General features: G+C 56.8%; 6 protein-coding genes across 6 annotated transcripts; 4 read left to right on the forward strand and 2 right to left on the reverse strand.

Annotated features, from left to right (window-relative positions):
• The first annotated feature begins 357 nt into the window (after positions 1 to 357).
• On the forward strand, positions 358 to 3210 carry LAESUDRAFT_722521 (glycoside hydrolase family 27 protein). Its single transcript, XM_040908226.1, has 23 exons — positions 358 to 398; positions 449 to 598; positions 662 to 676; positions 741 to 757; positions 811 to 873; positions 928 to 1006; positions 1069 to 1129; positions 1188 to 1200; positions 1251 to 1312; positions 1367 to 1411; positions 1458 to 1474; positions 1534 to 1572; positions 1633 to 1721; positions 1778 to 1822; positions 1889 to 1904; positions 1963 to 1999; positions 2048 to 2102; positions 2170 to 2177; positions 2234 to 2321; positions 2389 to 2502; positions 2557 to 2634; positions 2704 to 2790; positions 2860 to 3210. The coding sequence occupies exons 2-23, from the start codon at positions 550 to 552 to the stop codon at positions 3046 to 3048; spliced, it is 1266 nt and encodes a 421-aa protein (XP_040767295.1). The 5' UTR covers positions 358 to 398; positions 449 to 549; the 3' UTR covers positions 3049 to 3210.
• Positions 3211 to 3915: 705 nt separating this feature from the next.
• On the forward strand, positions 3916 to 5938 carry LAESUDRAFT_646364 (uncharacterized protein; the record flags this gene model as incomplete). The annotated part of the gene is made up of 13 exons (XM_040903977.1): positions 3916 to 3999; positions 4048 to 4110; positions 4169 to 4370; positions 4430 to 4558; positions 4612 to 4721; positions 4780 to 4842; positions 4900 to 5109; positions 5242 to 5378; positions 5443 to 5493; positions 5555 to 5576; positions 5629 to 5721; positions 5771 to 5828; positions 5886 to 5938. 13 exons carry the CDS (start codon positions 3916 to 3918, stop codon positions 5936 to 5938), a joined length of 1275 nt encoding a protein of 424 aa, XP_040767296.1.
• Positions 5939 to 6907: 969 nt separating this feature from the next.
• LAESUDRAFT_695169 (Prephenate dehydrogenase) lies at positions 6908 to 8552 on the forward strand (the record flags this gene model as incomplete). The annotated part of the gene is made up of 6 exons (XM_040906229.1): positions 6908 to 7029; positions 7086 to 7141; positions 7199 to 7315; positions 7369 to 7517; positions 7571 to 7722; positions 7772 to 8552. The coding sequence occupies 6 exons, from the start codon at positions 6908 to 6910 to the stop codon at positions 8550 to 8552; spliced, it is 1377 nt and encodes a 458-aa protein (XP_040767297.1).
• Positions 8553 to 8906: 354 nt separating this feature from the next.
• On the reverse strand, positions 8907 to 11135 carry LAESUDRAFT_646837 (acetolactate synthase; the record flags this gene model as incomplete). The annotated part of the gene is made up of 5 exons (XM_040904011.1): positions 8907 to 8996; positions 9051 to 9256; positions 9321 to 9513; positions 9570 to 10989; positions 11050 to 11135. The coding sequence occupies 5 exons, from the start codon at positions 11133 to 11135 to the stop codon at positions 8907 to 8909; spliced, it is 1995 nt and encodes a 664-aa protein (XP_040767298.1).
• Positions 11136 to 12572: 1437 nt separating this feature from the next.
• LAESUDRAFT_510361 (uncharacterized protein) lies at positions 12573 to 13672 on the reverse strand. Its single transcript, XM_040902736.1, has 3 exons — positions 13160 to 13672; positions 12894 to 13102; positions 12573 to 12842 (listed from the first exon to the last, which is right to left on the reverse strand). Exons 1-3 carry the CDS (start codon positions 13347 to 13349, stop codon positions 12726 to 12728), a joined length of 516 nt encoding a protein of 171 aa, XP_040767299.1. The 5' UTR covers positions 13350 to 13672; the 3' UTR covers positions 12573 to 12725.
• Positions 13673 to 14454: 782 nt separating this feature from the next.
• Positions 14455 to 15529, forward strand: LAESUDRAFT_735239 (uncharacterized protein; the record flags this gene model as incomplete). The annotated part of the gene is made up of 7 exons (XM_040910572.1): positions 14455 to 14493; positions 14549 to 14702; positions 14765 to 14842; positions 14917 to 15019; positions 15076 to 15133; positions 15190 to 15285; positions 15362 to 15529. 7 exons carry the CDS (start codon positions 14455 to 14457, stop codon positions 15527 to 15529), a joined length of 696 nt encoding a protein of 231 aa, XP_040767300.1.
• Positions 15530 to 16262: the final 733 nt, after the last annotated feature.

Raw genomic sequence — 16262 nt, forward strand, 5'->3', positions numbered from 1 at the left:
AGCATATACAAATCGCCACAGCAAAAGCGCCATGCAACGATGCCAGATTTTCGCACAGCGGAAAACGTTGCAGCAAGATGGCCCGACCTTGATCGGCGCGAAATGAGCGTTTGCCTCCCCGTGGGGCCAGCGCTTTCCCGGTATGGCAGGTGAGATGGTTCGTGGCGGCAACGTGCAAATAGGGACATGCTTCCTCACGTTCAAGTCTCCGAGCTCGCTGTCAGGACCCTTCTTTGTTTTGACCTCCATCAACGCTGTCCTCCAACATCTCCGCGATTGAAAGGACCAGATTGGTAGCCGACAAAGCATAATGTCTGCTCCGAAAGCCCTTGGCATCGGACAAGCTCCGTCGCTTGTGAACGCTTCTGGACATGAGCCCGTCGGCAAAGGCGTTCACGGTACGGTTCCATTACGTTCTCCAACACAGCCGCTGAGGGCACGACTGCAGCGGGCAGTGTGCTATCTAGGTTCAGAAGACTTCATATTGCCTTGCTGGTATGGCTTGCGATCAGTTGCGTACACTGGATGGGGATCGGGGGCGGTCCCGGAATGCGTGGAGCCGACAAAGTCGAACATGAGGCCGTCGGTCGCTTGCCAGGTATGGAATGAGCTTGATGGATGTCAAAATCAATTTGAGTTGACGGCGGATCGCCCTCCGCAGTAATGGGATACAACAGTGAGGTTCCGGCTGTTTGGGCTAGCAGTTACGTCTAACTCAACGATTGATCCAACTTGGGTAGCATGGAATGCCTACTATGTGCGCGCCGTTGCAATACCTGTTCGGTTGTACAATTCTGATGCTGTCATTAGTGCAATATTGATGAAAACCTCATCCTGAAGACGGCTAAGCTCATGAAGTCCCTCGGACTAGCTGTACGTACCTTATGACACATGCTGCTTTTGCGGCAAGTGCTTAACGCTTAATAGGACGTTGGCTACAACTATGTCAACATTGATGACTGCTACTCCGAGAAAAACCGAAGTGCCTCAGGTGACATTGTTGCCCGTAAGCAGCGCTCGGCACTGGAAATATTTGGAATTTATTGAATCCCGCTATGTTGGTTCTAGATCAGGAGCGCTTCCCATCGGGTATGAGGAATCTTACTGACCAGATCCATGAGATGGGATTGTAGGTCTCTCTCGATGAAATTCTTCACTTTGAGATCCGCTCATCCGGACATTTGTAGCAAAGCCGGCATTGTAAGTTCTGACATGTAAACAGCGACGCCCAATGCCAATTAGCGAATTAGTATAGCGACTCGGGCTGGTTCACTTGCCAGTTGTACCCCGGGTCATTCCAGAATGAAGCAAGGTACGTGCATAGAGAACAGAGAGTACATGCTGGTGGTACTAATGCGCGACTCAGAGATGCGAAACTCTTCCAAGAAGAATGGGGCTTTGACCTGCTGAAGTGAGTAGGCAATCTGTTCGTAAGGCATGACTCACCGTCCAGCCAGGTACGATAATTGCGCCAGTATGTGCCGTGCCACATTTGCATCTGCCATAAGAGGATGTCACTAAATTCTCTCCTAGTCCCATTCGACGAGGTCATTAGGGAAGGCATGGTCGGAAGTCAGTTTGAACATCATCATATGTTACTATCTTGGGGTGCCTGACCATGGACTGCCTCAGAGTTCAGTCGCATGGCGGACGCTATCGCAGATCTCGCTAAGTCCTCCGGGAAGCCTCCATTACTATTCTCTCTGTGCCAGTGGGGTGAGGTCAGTAGCACGAATCACTACCAGAACTGTGAGCGAGTCTGATGGCGCGAGTCCAGGAGCAGCCTTGGCTGTGGGCAAAGCGGTTTGGCCAGAGTTGGCGGGTATGTTACCAACACCCGTTTGCTCTGGTGCACATCTAACAATATCCACCCATGCGGGGAAATAAGACAACCGGTGACATCGGTGAGTTGTCTCGCCTGAATGCGGTAACAGCCAGCTCATCTCATCTCACCTTTGCCAGAGGCCAATTGGCGCTCTGTTATGAACATCTTGAATCGGTATGCACGTTGTTCCGTACTCCAACGGTGATTACTGACAGCCACCAGAAACTCATTCATTACATGGGCGACTGATTTCTATGGACACAATGACATGGATATTGTGAGTGTTCCTGAGGCAGCACTTTTGTGATGAACGGACGAGCTAAGTTGCGCATTGTGGATTCTAGCTGGAAGTGTACGCATGTAACAAGAACGGTATTGGATGACTCTCTTCTAATAGCTGACACCTAGTGGCAACGGTGACCTTACGTATGAAGAAGCGAAGTCGCACTTCACTGCATGGGCCCTCATGAAATCACCTCTGCTCATTAGCACAGACGTGAGTCTTTTTACATTATCTCGCCGTCGCTACCCATCCCAACTTGCACGACGTTATACTCGGTCAGCTTCCTACCGTGTCGAAGGAGACAATTGAAATTTTGATGAACGAGGAAATCATTGCGATCAATCAAGACCCAGTCGTCGGTACGAGCATTAGCCCATTCAGATGGGGAATCAACGTGAGTGGCTGCTGGCATTTTCGATTATTGAGCTTTGTTGCTGATTAGATTTAGCCCGACTGGACAAGCAACTCGACGCATCCAGCACAGTACTGGAGCGGGGAAAGCGAGAACGGGACGGTCTTCATGCTGGTACGTTCTAGTATGCCTCCATGCTTCTAGGACCATCCCGATGATATCCTTGACGTTCGCATGGACTAGCTGAATACTCTGGACGAGCCGAGAGACATGTCCTTCAGCTTGACGGAGTCGCCGTGGACCAGGGCGGGTCGGCAATATTCGGTTCGCGTAAGTCGTTCCCGACGCCGTGTCCGCCGTACAGTAAGCGCTCATCGATGATCTTCCATTCGGTCGCAGGATCTATGGACGCACACGGAGAATGGGACCGCTGTCCGAAACTTCACTGCGCACGCCGTACCCGCACATGGCGTTGTCGCGCTGCTGCTGAAGGATGCAGGCGACGAGCCGTCGGGGATCTACCCTCCATGTGCGCGGACGGAGTGGTGCATGAGCGAGAATGGAACCCGATACGATCAGCAGATGTGACATAACTGCGACGAAATTTGCGCTCTCCCTGCTCCCTGATGCTCTGGACGACGAACTCGATTTGTACATTTCTAATGTTCTTGGCATGAAATTACTTCTCGCCCGCCGGAATAACGCTCATTCGCGTTGCATGAACTGTACTTGCTGGAAACTTGTCTGGCCGCGTAACCGAGACTCTGTGGGGCTGTCTGTAATTTGGGTCGTCAGACTGGCGGATACTCCCAGCACCTTGGACAGCGATCCCCTCCTGCATTGAGCAGGGGGCATAAAAGGCAACCGCAAGTCGGTGGCCGGATGATGCCGGAGGGCGGGGCGACGGAAGTCAAATTTGCGTTGGCGGGGGACGCCGATGAAAAAAAGGCGCGCCGATCGTAGCATGGTGGCGGCTGTGATCGCACAGTCACGTGCACTCGCGATGGAGTGGAATTTCCGCGATGCTAAGGCGGGGTTGGTCAATTGCAGTACCCGACCCGGCTGGCTTCATGTTGGAGAACAGTCAGCGCGGGTGTCTGGATTGCACAAAATGCGCGGGGCGACAGCAACCGGATACCTTCACCCTCAACCACCACTATTCCCCAGCTCCGGCCGCGGGTCCCCTTCACGTCCACACGGTCCCCCCATTCAACTGAGCCACGGATCACACGACCCATATGGCGGGCAAGCGAGAGCGCTCCTCGATCACGGCAGGCCGGAACGGCACCCTCGATGAGGCCAATTTACCCGCGTACGAGATTGACGAGAGTGGCTTGAAGAAGGACCATGTGCACACGGACGTCAGCAGCGAGATTGACGGCTACGTCAATGAGGATGAAAGCGAAAGTGGGTGCCATGAAATTTTGTGTGGTCGCTTGCCGACTTTACTGATTAATGTGCTGGTTTACAGTCAAGTATGCCACCATGGTATGGTGGAAAGCGGCGGCATTGATGCTTGCGGAGACCGTCTCTCTTGGTGTATGCATGCTCTACAACGCCACACGAAGTGTGCTGACTGTCTTTCAGATCCTCTCCGTCCCATCCGTGTTCGCCACCCTCGGAATGGCTGCCGGCGTTATTCTCGTCCTTGTATGCTGCATCGCACTGGCATGATTTCTAATTCATCCTGATCTGGTATCATTACTAGGGCTTGGGAAGCATAGCCACGGCATCTGGATACATGATTGGAGCCTTCAAGAATCGATACCCTCATGTACAGAACATGGCTGACGTCGGGATGGTCCTTGCAGGCCCCCTCGGACGTGAAGTCCTGGGTGCTGCACAGATCATTTTCATGGTCTTCGTCTGCGGCAGTCATGTCCTCACCGGTTTGATCGCGTTCGACACCAGTATGTTGGCCGTCTAATTCGTTCGTTGTGATTGCTCATCGCGTCTGTCTCGTGTTCAGTCACCGCCGGCGCGTCTTGCTCCGTACTCTGGGCAGGCATCTCTGCCATCATCTGTCTCGTCCTGACAATTCCCCGGACGCTCGCTGGCATCTCGTACCTGAGCGTTGTATCATTCATTTCCATCTTGAGTGGGTTTGATTTTTGTGTCGTCAAGAATTCATTCCTGATGTCCAAACGACAGCCGCTGTTCTGATCACGATGATTGGCGTTGGCGTTGCTGGCCACAAGGGCGGCATCACTGCGCATGTCAACCTCGATTTTGCGAGTGCGTTCCTGGCCGTTACGGATATCGTAAGTGCAATACAGTTTGAACATCTCTTCGCTTGGTCTGATCATCCGTTGTCATTAGATTTTCGCCTACGCTGGACATGTCGCTTTCTTCACCTTCATCTCCGAAATGAAGAACCCCGAAGTGAGTAAACGCTGTCTAGCTCAACGCACCATTAACCTGATGGAATATACTCCCCAGGATTTTCCCAAGACACTTTGGGCACTTCAGATTGCAGACACAACACTATACCTCATCGTTGGCATCGTTGTCTACGCGTACGCGGGTGCCAGCACCGTTTCCCCTGCGCTCGGAAACACGGGTACCGTGCTCAAGAAAATCTCATATGGCATTGCACTCCCTACAATCATGATTGCGGGTGTCATCAACGGACACGTGTGCTCAAAGCTGGTGAGTCGAGTCCTGCATGCAATCCAACGGAGTATGCAGGATACTGATTCGCGCTGGTCTGCTGTGCCACGATAGATTTTCGTCAGAATGTAGGAGCTCGATCACAAGCGTCTGGTTATGTGACACTGACAGTGGTTCTTGATACGCAGATTCCGCCGGGATGATGGGAAAGCCTCCAGACACATGACGACGCATACATGGACCGGCTGGCTGGCATGGATCGGCATTTGCTTTTCAGTGTGGGCTGTGGCGTTTATCATCGCCGAGGTGTAAGTGTCTCGTGTGGTATCGTACTAGCCTATGAGGGTCGAGGAAGCTCACATTGATTGACAGGATCCCGTTCTTCAACGACCTGCTAGGTGTAATCAGTGCCATCTTCGCGAGGTAAGCGTGTCTTCCGCCTTCCTGAGTAGTCAGGACTCTGCTCATTTGTTACTTCCAAAAGTTGGTTCACATACGGCATTTCGGTGAGTTCCCTGCGCCTTCCCTGTGGGAGTTGGTGACTTACGTGGTTCACAGGGAATCTTCTGGTTCTGGCTCACTCCGCGCTCGGAGAGGTGGTCCACGCCATGGCAGAAAACGAAGGCCATCTTCTGGGGCTTCATCATCATGGTAAGTGACACTCCTAACCCTAGCTTCGTTCCGCGCTAACTTGGACTAGATGGGTGCATTCATCATGGTCGCCGGTCTGTACTCGAGTATCTCAGACATCGCCGATGGTGCGAGACCCTTTAGTAGATTTTCCATGTACAATTCTCACTAGTGTGCGTGTGCAGGATACCGGGACGGGTCGTTCTCAAGCCCATTCACATGCGCGGACCAAGTTTAACGAGATACCTACCTGACAGCATCCGATAGCTGCTGGAGAGTGTTTCCAAAGAAGCTGATCGTCATGACACGCACCAAGGACTTTCAATGTCTGTTCCGATGGCCCTTCCAATACCGGAGTTTTCGTTGTTGGACATGATGTTCCTGGAATGCCATTTATGACTATTTATGATGTCGCGGCATGGATCTAATGTAGAATACAATGTGCCTGATACGTGTATACCTCTCAACTGGGATGTAGGCTAATTCATTCTTTTGTCGTGCTTCGATGGATCGTGACACGGGCCATCCCCGCCCGTGTGATCGCCTCTCACCAGCTCCGCTCATGCCGTATTATCTCAGAGTGAGGATTCCTCACGTGAAAAATCCCTCGCTCGTGCGGCCCTTTCTTCGAGACTGAATGAACGAATGACGGGAAGTTGAAACCCACCGAATGGTTGTTAATCCCATGGCCATGTACACGATTCCCGTGATGATGTACTCCTTTCCGTATCTGATATACCACCCGGTGCTGTTATCTACCGTTTACGTGACTACATATCGCCCACAGCATCTCCACAGCCCACCAGAACTCACCTCACTTCGCAGGGTCGTGTCCAAAACGATATGTTGCACCGGTTGAATCCCTTCTGCGTTGGACGTGGTCATGCGATGCCCTTAAGTGGCGCATATCTTCTTGACTCAATTTACTCGAGTCCGCGCTACACCCTGCTTTCCCCATCCCGACATCTGCTTCACTTCATTCAGAACACAGTCCTCTGCATCAATATACTTTCTGGAGAGCTAGTGGGGTTTGTACGGCTACCTTGGGTGACACAACGCTTCTGTCCGCTCGCCACGGCCGATTGTCCACAAGTCTAGATCCGAGCCCGAGGTACGCTTCGCTCCCGAGTCAACGCGCGGGCAGTATTTGAGTGGCAAGGCGATTCTGAAACACTCGCAGAGCGCACGGACTCTCTCACTGTTCGCCATGATACGACCGAGCGTTTCAACCGACTCGCCCATCGAGGAGCAGCCTGCCATCGGCGTCATTGGCATGGGCGCGATGGGCACCATGTATGCGCACTATCTCGCTCTGGGAGGTTGGAAGAAGTGCGTGGATGATGTGTTTTACTGTTCTGATGCGCATCTCACTGATCTTTGTGCAGAATATATGTTTGTGACCAGCCAAGCGGATACGAGGCGCTCAAGGCAAAGTACGAAGGTGCTGTGCTGATAGCCGTTCTTCGACATAGGTGTGAATCTCATTTGTGCTGTACAGGACACGAGAGCATCACTGTGCTCCGGGACGGGCATCTTGTCTCACGGATAGCAGACTTCATCATGTATTCCGTCGAGGCGGAGTACATCGAGCGTGTCGTCGCTGAGTACGGTCCATGTATGCTGTGCCATTGCTGGAATCCATCAACGTATTCTGACACCCGCGTATAGCCACAAAATACGGAGCCATCGTCTCGGGGCAGACATCTGTCAAGGCCCCTGAGAAGATCGCGTTTGAAAAGTACCTTCCTCCGGACGTGGAGATCGTGTCATGCCATTCACTACATGGACCGACGATATCCCCGGTTGGCCAGCCACTAGTGCGTATTACTTTCTAATCCGCCTCGTTGCCATATCTCACGGGGAGTCCCAGGTTCTGATCCAACATCGTGCATCGGACGACTCTCTTCACCTCGTTGAGAACATCTTGCGGCCACTCAAGTCACGCTATGTCTATCTCTCCTATGAAGACCATGATGTTGTTACAGCAAACACACAAGCTGTGACCCACGCGGCATTCCTGAGGTACGATCTCTGCAGTAGGGGGATCATAAGATGCTGATCGTCATTTTAGCATGGGCTCGGCATGGTCGAACGAGATGGAATACCCCTGGGAGACAGGCAACTACGTGGGCGGTATTGAGACCGTCAAGGTAAATATCATGCTCCGCCTCTACTCAAACAAGTGGCACGTCTACGCCGGACTCGCGATCCTGAATCCCTCCGCGCGCATGCAGATCAACCAGTACGCGCGCAGCACGACCGAGATCTTCAAACTCATGCTCGCCGCGGACGACGCCTCGCTCCGCCGCCGCATCTATGATGCCCGCGACAAGGTCTTTGGCGGTAAGGCCAAGGACGGCTCCGTCACCACACGCGCGCCGATCCTCCTTTCCGAGGACATCCTCGACCGCTTCACCCTCGGGCAGCGGCCGTCTCGTAGCAACGGCAACGGCAGCTGCTCGCCGCAGGACAAGAAGGCGAACTCGCACCTCTCGCTGCTCGCGATGGTGGACTGCTGGGCGCGCCTCGACATCCAGCCCTTCGTGCACCTCGATCTCGCCGCGACGCCCATCTTCCGCATGCTGCTCGGCGTGTCCGAGTACCTCTTCCGCTCACAAGAGCGCCTCGACAATGCCATCAATGCTGCGCTGTACGACACGACCTACCGCGCAAACGACCTCGAGTTCGTCGTCGCCGCCAGGGGATGGAGCCAGTGCATATCGTTCGGCAGCTTCGAATTGTATCAACAGCGGTTCATGGCGGCGTCGAACTTCTTCGAGCCTCGGTTTGAGGACGCCACAAAGTTGGGCACGGCGATGTTGCAAGCAATCTCGGATAGCTCTCGGTCGTAGAGTTCGGTCATGCTTCCTTTCGTTGTATTTTGGATTATGAGCTTTCAGGATTTGGGGCAGCGAACTCGCAAGATGAAGCTGTCGCTGGAGCATGATGTAGGCTCCAGTCAAAATATATGAACCTACAGCCAACTACCTAAGAGGCAGCACCCCAGGTCCCCAGATTATATCGATACAGAAGATGTCCCCGTGGGGACTTTTGTTTCGTCGCTTCGTCGCTCGTCGTTAACGCACAGATAATAATGGACGATAAACAAATGCGCAAATGAGTGGGGAGCAGGGACTCCCATGCAAAGTAGTATGCGATGACGAGATAGCAAAGAGCAGCAAAGACGAAGGATATATGCTACAGTGTTACGCGCTGCTCATGAGTTTTTCGGGGTCGTATTTTGAGCGGAGGGAGGAGTGGAGCATTTGCTCGTGAAGAGCTTTTCCGGCAGGGACCTGCGTTTCGGTTAGCGCTCTGCACTTCCGGCCCATGCGAGCGGTGACACATACCATAGGGAATACGTGCTCGTTTGTCTCGACGAGACACTCTAGGAGTACCGGCCTCGACTCGTCGTATTCTAGGAACTCCTTCATCTTTTCGGGCAGCTCAGCAGCAGAACGACACCGGAGGGCGTGCACGCCCATCGCCTTCGCAAGGGCGACAAAGTCCGGATTCGTCATTCGCGTGTGTGCATACCGTGCGTCATAGAACAGATCTACGGACAGGAGCATCTGAGCGTCAGCGAGCGACTCACCGTGAAGGATAGCGTGAGCGCGCACCTTGCCACTGGAGCACCATTCCCTGGAACTCGTTATTGAGCACCATGACCTTGACGCCGATGTTGTACTGCGACGCTGTCTGGAGCTCCATGGCGGTCATGCTGAATGACGCGTCGCCGTCGATGTCCACGACGGTTTTGTGAGGCGCGCCGACCTTTGCGCCAATGGCTGAGGGCAGACCGAAACCCATCGTCTAAAACCAAAAAAAGGTCATCCCTCAAGATCGACAACTGCAGAGCTAATACGTACCCCAAGACCACCGGAGGTGACCAGAGAGCGTGGATACCGCCACCTATAATACTGCGCAGCCCACATCTGGTGCTGGCCCACGCCAGTAGTGACAATCACGTCCTCCTTCCTGTGTGCAGTCTGTCGATCGAGCTCCTCGATGACCTCCTGCGGCTTCATCAACGCACCCGAGCCATCCTTGCTCTTCTCATACGTGAACGGATACTCCGCCTTCCATTCCCTAATATTCCTGAACCACTCCTTCCTCGGCGACGAACGAATGAGAGGGACCAACGACGCGAGGTTCGCCACGACGTCCCCAAGCACGGGGATCTGCGCCTCGACGACCTTGTTAATGTTCTTTGGCTGAATCTCAAAGTGGATGATCCCGCCCCGACCCTCCGCAGCCGCCGCACGCGCAGCTGGTGCGAACTTGTCCACACGGCCCGTCACACGGTCATCGAAGCGTGCGCCGAGCGCAAGGATGACGTCCGCCTGCTGCATCGCGAGGTTGGCGTACGCGCTCCCGTGCATGCCCAGCATGTGCAAGCTCTTCTCGTCAAGCTCGTCGAACGCGCCAAGCCCTTGCAGCGTCGTCGTCACCGGGATGTTGCCCTGCTGCGAGAGCTGCTTGAGCAGCTTCGGCCCGAGGGAGGAGGAAAGCACGCCGGCGCCGGCGTAGATGATGGGCCGCTTCGCCTGGTTGATGAGGTTGGCGGCTTGCTGGATGAGGACCATGTCGGAGGGCTGGTCAGATTGCAGGGGGTTTGACGGGAGGCCCAGGGGCCGGCCGGGCGTGGTGGCCTTGTATGGAAGGGGCGTCTTCAGAACACCAGCGGTGATGTCCTTCGGAAGGTCCACGAGAACAGGCCCTGGCCGTCCAGAGGTCGCGATCTTGAACGCCTCGTTTATCCTCCGCGGAAGCTCAGCGACATCCTTCACCATGACGTTCCACTTTGTGCACGCGCGCGATATGCCAACCATGTCCGCCTCCTGGAACGCGTCCGAGCCGATCGCGCTGGTCGCGACCTGTCCGCAAAACACGACGAGGGGCACGCCGTCACTGAGCGCGTCCTGCATGGGCGTGACGACGTTGGTCGCGCCGGGTCCCGAGGTGACGAGGACGACGCCGGGCTTGCCTGTGACCCGCGCGTATCCCTCCGCCATGTGTCCCGCGCCCTGCTCGTGGCGGGGCAAGACAAAGTCGAACTGGGGGGAGTTGTAGATCGCGTCGAAGACAGGGAGGATCGCACCCCCGGGGTAGCCAAAGATGTGCTTCACGCCGTGCCGCACCATCATCTCGTGGAAGATCTGTCCGCCGGACATGCCCACGAAGGAGTGGTCGAGCGGGCCGTCGGCGTGCATGGACATCATCGGCGGTGGGAGGGAGACATTGTGCTTCGAGGGCAGCTGCTGGAAACCGGGTGCTGGTACGGGCCGTCTGCAATTCGCCCGTCTCAATGTAAATGGTCACTCGGAGTGCAAGAAACGGGTCACTTACACAGAGCCAGTCGCCGTCGCTTCGCGTACGGTCGAACGACTAATATTCCGCGCATGCTCGCGGACTCTTGACCTCGCCTCGAGCATGGACGAGCCTCCGCTCGTGCTCGCGGCGGTCGAGCGGGCGCGGACAAGGGTGATGGCGGAGGGATTGCGTGCAGCCGCAGGGGCGCGGATGCGCGAGGGAGCGAGGGCCATGGCTGCAGCAGCAACGGCGGCAGCAATGGCGAGGACGAAGGAGGGGGAAAGGAGAGAATGACTTGGGGACTTGGAATGAGTGCATTCTGGAGCGCTCGAGTCATTTCGATCAGCTGACTCAACACGGGGGTAACCCCACGTCCATATATGGAAGGAGCTGTATTGTATGCACAGTTACAGGCAAAGAGTCTATTTTGCCCTGTTTGTGACACTGTAATAGGCACGGCATGCTTGCGTCTACGCGCTGCATCGAAGGCCCACACGCTATGGAGGATTCTGTCCGTTCGGCGATCTCGCTGGCGCATAAGTATTGGCGAACTTTGTCCGCGCAGGCGCGGAGTCGGCGTATGCACACTGCCGACCGTCTCAGAGCGCACGCACACGTATGTGGATGACCACTTCCTCCGCAGGATAACCCTACAGACCGCGAGCGAGGGTGCAAGGTCAGCAGGACACGGGCCACGGCGGCGCTGTATGAGGCCAGTTACATGTGTGCAGCTTCTTTGCTAATCTGATCATTGACCAGGTCATAGACGTCATGGGCACATTCAAAGCATCGAAAGCGAGCAGGTCAGCAGGACACCACACGGTGCATCTGCAATTAAAATGTACTATGAGCAGCTATAACGTGCTATAGCCGCTCGTAGTATATTTTAATCGCATGTGCTTGCTTGTGACGACGCAGTGGGTGGCCAGTTCCATGTGTGCAACTTCTTTGCTAATCTAATCATTGTTCAGGTCATAGACGTCGTGAGCACATCCAAAGCGTCGTCCGCTCTACAAAGCAGTCGACTTTCCTAAATGCAACGTCCCGAAGGCATCGCACAGATATTTATACCCATCGCGTCGACGATCTGCCGTAGCGACATCCCGAAACGGCAAGTTCTGCGGCCATCATCGTCCACACACCCGCGCACATCATCGCTCAATGTGATGGCTTGGCTCGCCCCAGGAGACCAGAAGCCGCACAGCGTCACGACCTCAAAACCGCCCGGCTCCAGGTGTCTTGATCGACCACGCAACCGGCCGCCGAAGGTCTATCAGCATGCTCTACCGTGGTCCGTGCATACCTTGACCAAGCCACCTTCCGTACCGCGAAGAAGAAACGATAAAGTACGCCGCGTCTCATTAATCCCAGTACAATCTACCTACATACATAGAACACGGCGGTAACTTCTAAGCTAGTCGTGTCAGCGTCGTGAATATAGATACAACGGCCGGCAGGCCCTGCGTCGAACCGTAACCGTCCTTCCTTTTTCGCACCTAGTCCGAACCTCCTCTCAAATGTATCGCAGGTGCGAGTCCGCAATGTTCGACCAGCCTCACGGCATCCCCGGCGGACCATTCTTGTCGCCGCGGCTCGTCGATGTGGACAAGGGCGCGACCACCACGGCGTCCCCGCCCTTTCCCTCCACGACCTCATCCACCCTCACGGTAGTCTCGCTCCCATCATTCTTGCCCAAATTCCCGCTGTCCTCCCTACTTCGGCTGCGCCATCTCGAATCGCTCGTCCTCATACTTGTCGGCACGCCCGACGTCCGCGTATCCGTATGCATACTTGTACGCCTCGGGGCGGGTAACGGCTGCGGCCGGGTACTGCCTCAGCTTAGACGATGGACGCGCCCGGATAGTACACGAGAGCCTCACCTGCATGACCACAGTGTCCTCGGAGAAGGTCGACTCCTCCGAGGCGGAGGAGGATGAGGAGTGCGAGCGCCGCGACGCGCGCGGGCGGTGGTGTGGGTGCGCGGCCCGGGCGCGACGGGCGGTGCGCCGCTGTTCGCGAGCGCGCTTTCTGCGTTTGTTGCGGAAGTGGACGTAGCAGACTGTGGAGATCACGCCGCCGATGACGAGCACTGCGGCGGCCGAGCCGATTGTGAGCATGTGTGAGATGATGGGGCGTGGCTGCTTACCGACGACCACGATGACCGCGATGACCCAGCCTGCGCTCTCTGGTGTGCTGACTTGAGCGCCGTCGTCGTCACCGTCGTCGCTGGTTGTGGCGAGAGAGCAGGGTGAGTCCGAGAGCCGAGGCGGGCAGATCAGCTGACTTACTCTCTCCGGAGGAGCGGGGCGGCGGCAGATAGCGTCGGGAGGAAACATGGGAGGAGGGCCGTGGCGGTGCGCATGGAGGAGAGTGTGATCGTGCGGGGCATCGTTTGGAAGGGGCGGGCGCACGGGAGAGGACGGCGCAGATGCTGCGGAGAGGGGAGGGGCGAGGCGGAGGGGTTGCAGGAGAGAAGGGAGGGGAGATTATATGAGAGAAGGGTCGCCAAGAGTGCAGACGTACGGCGCCCTGGGAGGCGCTTGGCCTGCCAAGGCGTGCAGTGCCAGCAGGTCGTACAACGAAGGCTTGGAGTATCGGTGCATCGCGCGAGGTCCGATGCCCAGCTTCCCGCGGGGATGATTGAGCACATCATCATGGCCGGAGTGCGCACATGGAGAAGGGATTGGCGACGCGGAAGAGGGCAAGCGTGGCACGAGGAAGACTCGGCAGCGGTGACGGGACGTGATGCGTCCAGGAGGCTGCAGATACGAAGCGAGATGCACGTCAGCATAGCTCGGACGATATGCTCGGCAGAACGGCGCAGTCGCCCTGGGCAGTCTGCGCATCCGCTGCACGGCCACGCCCAGAAGCAGAAGTGCTCACTACATGTCTGGACGGGCGCCCGCGCCGAGTTACACGAATTGACTTCGCGAATCCTTGCGTCCGAGGTTACGACGCTTCGTAGATATCTGTTCATCAACGCTCAGCGCGCGGCACGGTGTGGCCGCGCGAGGAGGGAAGTGGTGGCGTCAGGGAGACGGCTTGGACAGCGGCATCCGCGGCCCGCCTGCCCACAGGTCTTGGCAGAACAGTTTCGATCCGATCGATGCCCCCGCCGAATGAAATCTCCCGCGTTTGCGTGCACGACGACAGCCGCGACGATGATCAGCGCGCGCCACAACGCGAGCATGCGCACGCGCACTCAATCGACGATATCCCCCGCCGCGGAGTGCCTCCTCCTTGCATCACGTGCGCGCTCGACCCGTACAAGCCCTCTTGTCGCGCATCTACCTTTACCCGTAGCCATCCTTGTCCTTGCCCCTCCTCGTCCCGCCGGCCCAGACAATGCTCGCAGCAGCCACGCGCACCCTCCCTCGCGCCACCCTCTCCCCAAGCACCCTCGCCGCGCGCACGACCGCGCTCCGCACATACTCGACAGCGATGGCCGCCCCCGAGGCGTTCGTCGCCCAGGGCAAGAAGGTGCGCGGCGCGGAGACTTCGTTCGTTCATGGTGTGATTGATGTGCGCCACGTAGATCGTCGCGATCGGGCGCAACTATAGCGAGCACATCAAGGAGCTCAGCAACGACGCACCCACCGAGCCCATGTTCTTCCTCAAGCCCACCACCAGCTATCTCCCCTCTGGCGGCAGCGTCGAGATACCCCAGGGCGTCCTCGCCCACTACGAGGGTGAGCGCCCCCTTCTCCACCCACTCGCGCGCACACTCACGCACGCACGCACGCGAACACAGTCGAGCTCGGCCTCGTCGTCGGCAAGACCGGGCGCGACATCGCACAAGCCGACGCCGACGCCCACATCGCCGGATACGGTGCGTGCTTTCGCGTCCTCATCCTCGCCGCACCGGACGCAGACACGAGGCGCTCATCACCTAGCTCCCTGCAGCGCTCGCGGTCGACATGACCGCGCGAAACATGCAGGACGTCGTCAAGAAGAAGGGACACCCGTGGAGCGCCGCCAAGGGCTTTGACACTTTCACTCCTATCAGGTGCGTCCTGCGCATCCGCGCGGAATGCTAGATGTTGAATCGCCGACGCCTCATAGCGCGTACGTGCCCAAGACCGCGCTCAAGGACCCGAACGACCTCACGCTCACGCTCAAGGTGCGTCCGTAAGGATCTCCGAGACTCGAAGCGCACCTAACACCCCGCGCGCCCAGGTAAACGGCGTCACAAAGCAGAACGGCAACACGAACCAAATGATCTTCAAGATCCCGCGCATGGTCGAGCACATCTCATCCATCATGACCCTCGAGGTGCGTTCCGTCTCCATCCCTTCGACAAAATCCTGGACACGTTTCTTGACTAACCCCGCTCCCCGCCAACCTGCAGGCCGGCGACCTCATCCTCACAGGCACGCCCTCGGGCGTCGGGCCTCTCGTCCCAGGCGACAAAGTCGAGTGCACCCTCTCCGACACCACCGGCCACACCCTCGCCACACTCACCTTCAACGCCATCCAGCGCCAAGGCGGCTACCGCTTCGCGCCCGCGTCAAAATAGAGCAGGCATCGCGAGACTCGCATTGACGGAAGCGTAAACGGAGGCAAAGGGAGCTACACGACTACATTACTATGCGGTGTACAGCGCACACGGTCGGTACGTACTGACAGGCAGGACACGAAACTATGTATGGAGAAAAATAGAACGACGGAATAGAGTACTACGTACGGATGAAGTTGCAGCGAGCCGTGCACTAAGACCTGCCCGCGGGAGCAGCGCCCTGCGCCTGAACCTGAGTCCGTTCCTCCTTGTCCTTCGCCGCCTCGGGCGCATCGAGCGAGCCCGTGCTCGAGCCCGCAAAGCTCCAGCTGTCCGCCATCGTCGGCGTCAGCGTGCCCGCTTCGCTCTCATGCTCGTGCTCGTGCTCGTGCTCAGGCTCTTCTGCGCTCTGAAAGTCGCCAAAGTCGAACGCGCCGTCGTCCGGCGTGTCCGCGCGGAAGGTGAACGGGTCCGTCCCGCTCGCGGCAGCAGCGTCAGAGAAGGGGCCGAAAGCGTCAGTGTCCGCGTCCTGCGAGAAATGCGTGAGTTAGATAGGTGAAGGAGGGACGGATGATGGCGTACGTCGTCGAAGGGGTCTTCGTACGGTGCGGCGTTCGTGGTATTTGAGGGCGCGGTCGTAGATGGTGTGAATGAATCCTGTACAGTAGAAAGACACGATGAGCGTGTTGTTCGACTCGGGTCAAAGAGAACATACGTCGAACCCATTCGAGCTGAGTGGCCTGCGGCCGTTGTC

Source organism: Laetiporus sulphureus (genome assembly GCF_001632365.1).
Source record: "Laetiporus sulphureus 93-53 unplaced genomic scaffold LAESUscaffold_7, whole genome shotgun sequence".
Lineage (NCBI taxonomy): Eukaryota > Fungi > Basidiomycota > Agaricomycetes > Polyporales > Laetiporaceae > Laetiporus > Laetiporus sulphureus.